The sequence below is a fragment of the Rhagoletis pomonella genome, unplaced genomic scaffold, assembly GCF_013731165.1.
Source record: "Rhagoletis pomonella isolate Grant_MI unplaced genomic scaffold, Rhpom_1.0 Rhpom_scaffold_07839, whole genome shotgun sequence".
Taxonomy (NCBI): Eukaryota; Metazoa; Arthropoda; class Insecta; order Diptera; family Tephritidae; genus Rhagoletis; species Rhagoletis pomonella.
Window position 1 is genome coordinate 103 of NW_023466367.1, and position 7,495 is coordinate 7,597.

Genomic DNA, 7,495 nt, shown 5'->3' on the forward strand with positions numbered 1-7,495 from the left:
ATTTTTCGTTTACTTTTTAATTTGTTGTTATTTTATTTAGTTTTCTCGTATATGACCTCGTTTCTTTTATTTATGTTTACACATTTTTATTTTTTTTATTATTTTTTTATTTATTTTTTGTTTTAATTACCTCTAATTTGTTTATATATTTTTCTCCTTAATATCTTATTTAGTTTAATTTAATTTTACGTATTCAATTTAATTTGATTTCATCGTATATAACCCGACTTCGCCATTATCCATACACTCTTTTGAATTTGTTTTTCTAAATAATTCTCCTTCCCATTACAGGTAATCCCAAAAGTCTACTGCCAATGCCCGTGGAAGACTCATCAATGCGCCGCTCGTGCTCGCTCAGCGACTTGCATATGGGAATTAGCGGCAACATGGGTAAATGTAAGTAGTTTGCCATATATATTTTTTTACCGAAATCGTCGTCTAATGCAACTTTTAATCTCTTCTAATTGCAGCTGGAAAATCCAATGGTAGTCAATTGAAAAATCCAGGCGTTGTTTATCGTAATAGCACAGCGACAAGGTCTGCAAGCAAGCGCAATAGTCTACAACTGAAAAGCTCGACTGGTTTGGGTGCATCGAGTTCATCGATTGGTGTACTAAATCAAGCGGTAAGTTGCAAAACCATTTTCTTTTGTGATAGCAAAGTCAACACTTGAGAGAAATTCAAAATCTAAATTTTATATTTGAATCTTGTTAATTTCCAAGGGAAATAAATCAGACAGTTTTGATGCAGTTCGGTTCATTTAAGGAGGCTCTGTTGAAATGCATCGTATTTGTCTAATCGGAGGGATTCTGACACATTCCCTTTCGCAATTAACCGATTCATTTAGTCCTGTTCAGATAAAAAATTGTCACTGTAAGGGAAACATGAAAAGGGCCATATTTCATAACAGTAATGCTGCTGTAGTTAATAAATTGGGTGTAAGAAAACAAGGGAAATTGGAACATAGAATATTTTGGTATCCGTATGGCATATCCCCAACCTCGTCCCACCCAAGATACTACAAGTTTCCTTAATAAATAAATGCAAACTGTGCCTTTATTCGGAAATTTTTTAAAATAAACGGTTCGACTGTCGATGAAATTAAATGCGGCCAACGCCCAGCAATCACATCACAGATCAGTCGAGTGCATGTTAGAACGCAGGTGGCTATGGTTGCTTAGGTACCCTTGAGTAACCTGGCACTAACTCTATTCAAAAGATTTATATCCTTTCTAGCGAAAAGGTTCTCAAAGTTTACCCACTCGGTAATTGTCTCGAAGAATACCTGTTGATCCCTCACAATGGTTCGTTTTCCACAAAGGCAACCGATAACTCTTTCCTCACCAATTCATCGGCCACCGCGTTTCCTCTTCACTTCCGCCGTGGCCTCGTATCCAGCACAGTGTAGCCGCGTTTTTGCTGTCGAGAATTAAAGTATGACAAGACACTTGTTGACGAGCTTGGAGAAGGTGTCAGTTAGCTGTCAGAAAAGATTACTATTAACACGCTCGAGAATGCTCACTGTTCGGCCTGAAATACTGCGGCTATCTGACGACTGAAATAAAAAGTTTAGTGTCGGGTCCATAAAGGCCTGTACTTGTTCCGTCAGCCATACTTGACCCATCTAGTCCTTAATGTGCATAACTGGGATCAAAATGAGGCTATCCATTTACCCAGAAATCTCTCTTTCTGGGATTTTTACCTGGAATAATAGCACCAGAAAAAAAACAATAAAAAATATGGGGTCCAGTGGTTGAGTTATGTGTGTCTGGATCCTCGTCCACGAGTTAATAGAGATAACTTCTGACGTGCCGGCGAGTACATGCTTTCAGAAAATGCTGATTCGGCTGCTCGCTATGTACATTTGTACATACATACGTGGTGGTCTGGCATGCCATTGCCATCCGGAGTGCGGTATTCTGACAAGTCTTTAGCTTGATTCACTGCCTCCTCTTAGTCCTCAATGACCTAGCAGGCGCAAAATAATTTAGAATCGTCCGACTCGCTCTTCATGAGTACCTCTCTCAGGGAAATCAAAAAAGGAATTACCGAAAAATTCCACTCGAAACCTAAGCAGAAGTACAGCTACCCAGGGTCGTATAAGATTACCAGACAGAGTTGGAATACCTACAACTTACTAAAAAAAACAAGGCGCTGTTAGGGTTGGGCAAAGAAGAAACCTACAAATTCTATTTAATTTTCCGTAATAACGGTAAATTGAAAATATCTAGAAAACTTATCCATAGAATTAAAAATTAACTCGATTTTTGGAATCAGTGAGAAATTCTATATAGGAATTGGATAGTGGCATCCATAGAACGTTTTTGCTGTAAACCAGGGTAATCTAATAGTTTAAGGGAGAGTTTTTGTATATTATAAATTTGTATTGTTGAAAACTATCCACTACTAAAATCCACAATATATGATTTATAGAGTGATTCTGAAAATGAGGACAACAATCGTGGTCGCAGTAGCGGAAGTAACTCAAATCGTACTAATGGACCTACCGGTAAGTACTTCAATCAGCAAATAGCCGTTTATTACTACTCTATTCCCATGATTGAATTCCCATCTTCCACTTCTAGCCGCCAATCGTCAGTATGCAAACAAGAATTCTAACACAAATAACAATCGGCGAAAAGGTTTACAGCCGAATTTCAGCAATGGTGAGCAACTTTTTTTAATTCTTTGATCGATATCAGAACTGCTTTACAAAATTGCTTTACAAATCTTTCTATAGCCGCTCCACTGCAAGACGATTCCAGCTCCGAAGAGACGCCGGGCGGTTCGTCCAACTCCAAACCAATAGTGCCACCACGCCCGCGTAATTTAACTTTCGATCATAAAAGCAAAGTGCTCAACAGTCCAAATGTAATGAAGCAACGTGGCGTATTTGAAGCGCCTGAATTTGGCGCACTAGAAAGTTCTGATCGTAAGTTAAATAGTAATTTTTTTATTTTTGGCGGACGAAAATTAATGTATTTTCTTGTTGTTGTAGCGAAATCACAAGTGCACAACGTGATTAACAATTTATATACAACAACACAAACGGTCATGCAACTGCATGCGAATCTAAAGAATTGTGAGGATTCATTAATGTTAAAGGAACTGGAGAATGCTGTGATTATGACGCAAAATATGTTAACAAACATTACACAAAATAAGTGAGTAGCATGCGATGGTGATTTTCTCTCGAATCTTTGGAGTTTTGCGATTAAGATTTTAGCTTCTATATTTGCTAAATACGTGCCAAAGTAGCTCATAGACATGTACATACATATCGATGGTCCTGTGCAATAACGACACAATTCAAAATTCAAAAAAAAAAACAAAAACTGGTACTACTGTTAAGTGGCGCATGTCCCTAATACTTGACGAATCCTTGTCTAATCATTTGTACTTACTTTAGCAATCCTTACTGCTTACTTTAGTAAGGGATGGAAATGGATTAGACAAGGGATTAGAGACAAGAGCCATTTAACCTACTGATAACAGTTTTTGTATTTGGAAAGTTATAATCCGAAGTTGCTTGAAAATCGGAGTGTTTGCTTTTTTAAAGTATTCCTTTATATGAGAGGTAGGCGATTTAGTTGCCAAATTTCGCACATTTTCAATACCACCCTACTTTGTGCCAAAACTAAAATATGTGCACGATTTCGTAGATATTTCTCACAATTTTTTTTCCCCGAGGCCGGACAGTATTAATTGATTTTCCCTCAAACTCCATAAACTTAAATTTTTTATTTTATTTTCCAGAAATGACAAAACTCACTCACAACATAGTCACGCCTATACAACCACAGAACAGGCGAATCTGGACAACGGCGACTACTTGATGATGGTCAACAATTGCGCCGATCTTCTAAGTAATTTTCGTATGAAGCACAAATTGGACGACTGTGAGAATAACTCCTAGTGTAGTAGTAGCAACACTAGCAGCGATTGAGAATTTAGCGTTTAATTAAATACACAACAAATAAAGAACGAGACGAGAAACCAAGCAGCAAAGAGAAATGAATAACAAATATGCAACTAAACTAATTAACACAGACACAACTAACTATACATGAGAAAGGAAATGAAAAGCAAGCAAATATGTAGAGGATAACGATGAACGTGGAACTGAGAGCGTCTGAATGTGTCAACTCCATTTTGGAGAATTACTAATAATTTAATTATCAAATACCTATATGTAATTAGCTATAATAAAAAAATAGAAATAATAATGTCATTAGAATTTGTAAGTGCGAAAATGCAGCATATTTCCTGCTATGTGCGCGACAATGTAGTTGTAGCTAGAAGACAAAAGCAGCAAATATAAATAAAAGCGAAATTTTAGCTAAAAACAAGTGTAACGTAAACGTAATTAAAAGCTGAAAGAGCAATGCGGAAGTGACTTGCTTAAAACATAAAGCTTACAAACTAACTAATTTTTCTTAACAAGCTGTTATATTCTGCCTTATTTTACACACACACAAATACATACATAGCAAGTAACATATACACACACGAATCCAAAATTGTATATGTAATGTATCTACTCTGTATTCGTTTGAACCAGAAAGAATTTGTAACTTGTTTGTTGTTAAGTTTGCAGCCAATGTTTTGTAAGTTTTGTTAAGTGCTTACTTAGCCTTAAGTGTGACGCTAATTAGTTAAATTTAATTTGTAATAACTGTAAATGTATTTGTATTTGGTTTGCTCAATTGGCTTAAATGGAGCAACAATGCTCACTCACCTACACGCGTGTGGAGAGTACTTGCTACATACATACATACACCCGTACAAAATTTAAGTGCGATTAATGTTAATTTCGATTGTTTGTTAGTTGCCTTAACACTTAATTCGTAATAAGTTATGTTTATATAGTTAAATTTAAGTCACATTTGCTGTAACAGAGTGTTGTTGTTTATTTGATAGCAACAAAATTTGCTTGACTCAAAAAAGCAAAGCAAATGCTAGAAAATGTGTTGTTTTGAAAAGCAAAGATGATAACAATAATATAATCAATACAGTACAGTCTTTTGGAATATTGATAAAGAGAAAATGCCAAATTTTGTGTAAAATTTATAACAGAAAATTAAGTAGCGTTTGAGGTGAATTTGCAAATGTTTTTGCTGCGATAATATTTAGGTTGTAAAAACTTTTGCTAAGTGTCAATTGCTTATAAAATTAGTTGAAAAGTTGAGTGCTGGTGGGCAAAAATGGAAGGACAACAAGAGCAAAGAGTGTCGAGGAAGTTAAACGCTTGCAAATGTTTTTTAAAGGCAAACTTTTTTGCAACTTGGTGTGGATTGGTTTTGAAAAGACAATATTTTTTGCCCAACAGATGACTATTTCAAAATATCGATGCCTTTTTCGTTTGGTCATCTGTAAACACTTTTAAGTGTATTATGTGTGCGTGTGTATTTTGCCTGGCGCTGATATAAAGGCATACAATTTGTTGATCTACTAACCGATATATAATACCCAATTTCCACCAGACCATAAAATGGCGCGAAGGTTCCAAAAAGATTTAGGGCCGTTAACTTATCTATTTTAAAGTATGGTTCTAATGATTTTTACTACAGAAAGATCTGTGTCTTATTATTTTAAAAATGTCATCTGGAAAATACCTATTTACTTTTTTTAACACAATTGCATCGGCATTTTTTAAATACCAAATTTATTATTAAAAAATTTGTAATTTAAAGTATGCGTGGAAACCTGGCATATGAGTTCTTAACATAAACTTTTCTTGAAGCCTTGAAAGTAATCCAAACTATTAGAGTAGACAAGGGTTATCGATGGAAAATTTAGAGCAAAATATGTCCGCAAATTCTGCCCTCGACCTAGTGAAACCCAGCTTTAGCCCAAAAAATTAAGATCGCCTCGAAACGCTCTAAAAAAAAAAAATTACCTACAGTAGAGCATTTCTTATCCGTATTAATTTGAATTTGGTGACAGCTTGAGTATAGGGAATTTTTGCTACTGACTTATATAATTCAGCTCTAGGTTTTTTGAATCACATTTTCAATTTCAAAAATGCTCCCCAGCCAAAGTCTAGCTCTTTTTCCATTTTAGCCTTCGTAAAAAATATATTTGCAAGCGTATAAACTCCTCACACTTGATGGCTACAGTAGTAGAGTTGTGGAAATATGTAGAATAACTCGCAATGTACTTAGCCGGGGTCTGAATCTAAAACTGAAGTCAAATAATGTCTGGGTTGTTTTAAGGTTAGAAAGAAATATTGAGCCAACTTTTGATTTCCGACTGCAGAGATGGATTTAGCGTGCCAAATTTTTGAGGCATTGGCTAGGAGTAGCGTTCGTTTTTGAAAGAGCCACCAAAAGCATTCATGCACTCTACTTCAACAGCCAAAAAAATAAATAATGAAAGTGTGTTACGAAATTTTTCTTTCACTGCTTTTACTGCAATAGTATTCATTTTGCTGCTAATGAAAGTTATGATCTTCCTGAACACTTGAATGATGAAGGCACGTAAATACCAAACAATTAAACAGAAAAAGTAGTTATCTGCCAAAATTAAAAAAAAAAAACAACAACTAAGAGTTCATATAAAATGCGCCTCTACGTAAGGGTTTCCATTTACATGTTTTATTAAACTAGTAGTTTTCATGAAAATCTGTAATTATCCAAACATACTACATAGGTATTTACGTATATAAATAATGTACTGTATTGTATTGTATTGTATTGAACATTAATAAATATAATTTATACCTAAAGCTATGATTATAATTATACAAATATTATCATTAGTAGGCTTTAATCAACCATTTAACTACTAACCACTTACTACAATTAAATTAAGAGCGTGAAAAATGTTTCGTAGTCTAAACTTAATTAAAACTTTAACAATAATTTTAATTTAATCACTAAACTTAAACACAAATGCGTTGTATTGTAGTCCAACTAGTAAGAAAATAAATTTCAAATTATACATACAAACATACAAACATATTCTACATACATAACTATTACACAAAGCTGACAATTACGTTTAATTACTTAATTATTGCTGCGTGACAAAAATAGAAAGCTACGAGTATATTGTATTGTAATGTAATCCTAATAAAAAGACACTAATTAAATTAATAATTAAATAATAAAAATAGCAATAAAATATGCAACCAATAAAAACGACATTCTTTTTGAGAAAACAAAAAAAATATATGAACATTTAATTTACCGCTTGGTCAATTTTTATCATTTAACACTTAGAGCATAGAAATTAGTAATGCACTACTAAAGCACTTACATATTTTAACTTACAAGCACTTCTCACTTGCAACAAGATTTCACCAAAATATTTAATCCAAAAGCACCGCACACAAAAATTTCTCATGCACATACAACTCAATTTCCAATTTTCGTTCTGCGTGAGATTTTGATTTGATCTTTTGCTCAATGAAATCAAATGCAAATGCACGCAAGTCAATTTCGGCTCTTCAAACAATTTCTGAGTGCTCAGAATTTATAAGTCTAAAATGAGC

The 7,495-nt window shown here is 34.2% G+C and overlaps 1 protein-coding gene across 1 annotated transcript; it reads left to right on the plus strand.

Annotated features, from left to right (window-relative positions):
• The first annotated feature begins 245 nt into the window (after nt 1–245).
• LOC118755895 (putative uncharacterized protein DDB_G0286901) lies at nt 246–7,132 on the plus strand. Its single transcript, XM_036490697.1, has 7 exons — nt 246–396; nt 471–625; nt 2,434–2,509; nt 2,586–2,666; nt 2,741–2,932; nt 2,999–3,164; nt 3,757–7,132. Exons 1-7 carry the CDS (start codon nt 315–317, stop codon nt 3,914–3,916), a joined length of 912 nt encoding a protein of 303 aa, XP_036346590.1. The 5' UTR covers nt 246–314; the 3' UTR covers nt 3,917–7,132.
• The last annotated feature ends 363 nt before the right edge of the window (nt 7,133–7,495 follow it).

What these genes read in the sequence shown, in the direction of transcription:
- LOC118755895 (XM_036490697.1), top strand. Translation starts at nt 315, where the DNA reads ATGCCCGTGGAAGACTCATCAATGCGCCGCTCGTGCTCGCTCAGCGAC. An exon ending in TAGCGGCAACATGGGTAAAT is followed by an intron (nt 397 to 470) that starts GTAAGTAGTTTG and finishes TTCTAATTGCAG; the next exon opens with CTGGAAAATCCAATGGTAGT. An exon ending in TTGGTGTACTAAATCAAGCG is followed by an intron (nt 626 to 2,433) that starts GTAAGTTGCAAA and finishes TATGATTTATAG; the next exon opens with AGTGATTCTGAAAATGAGGA.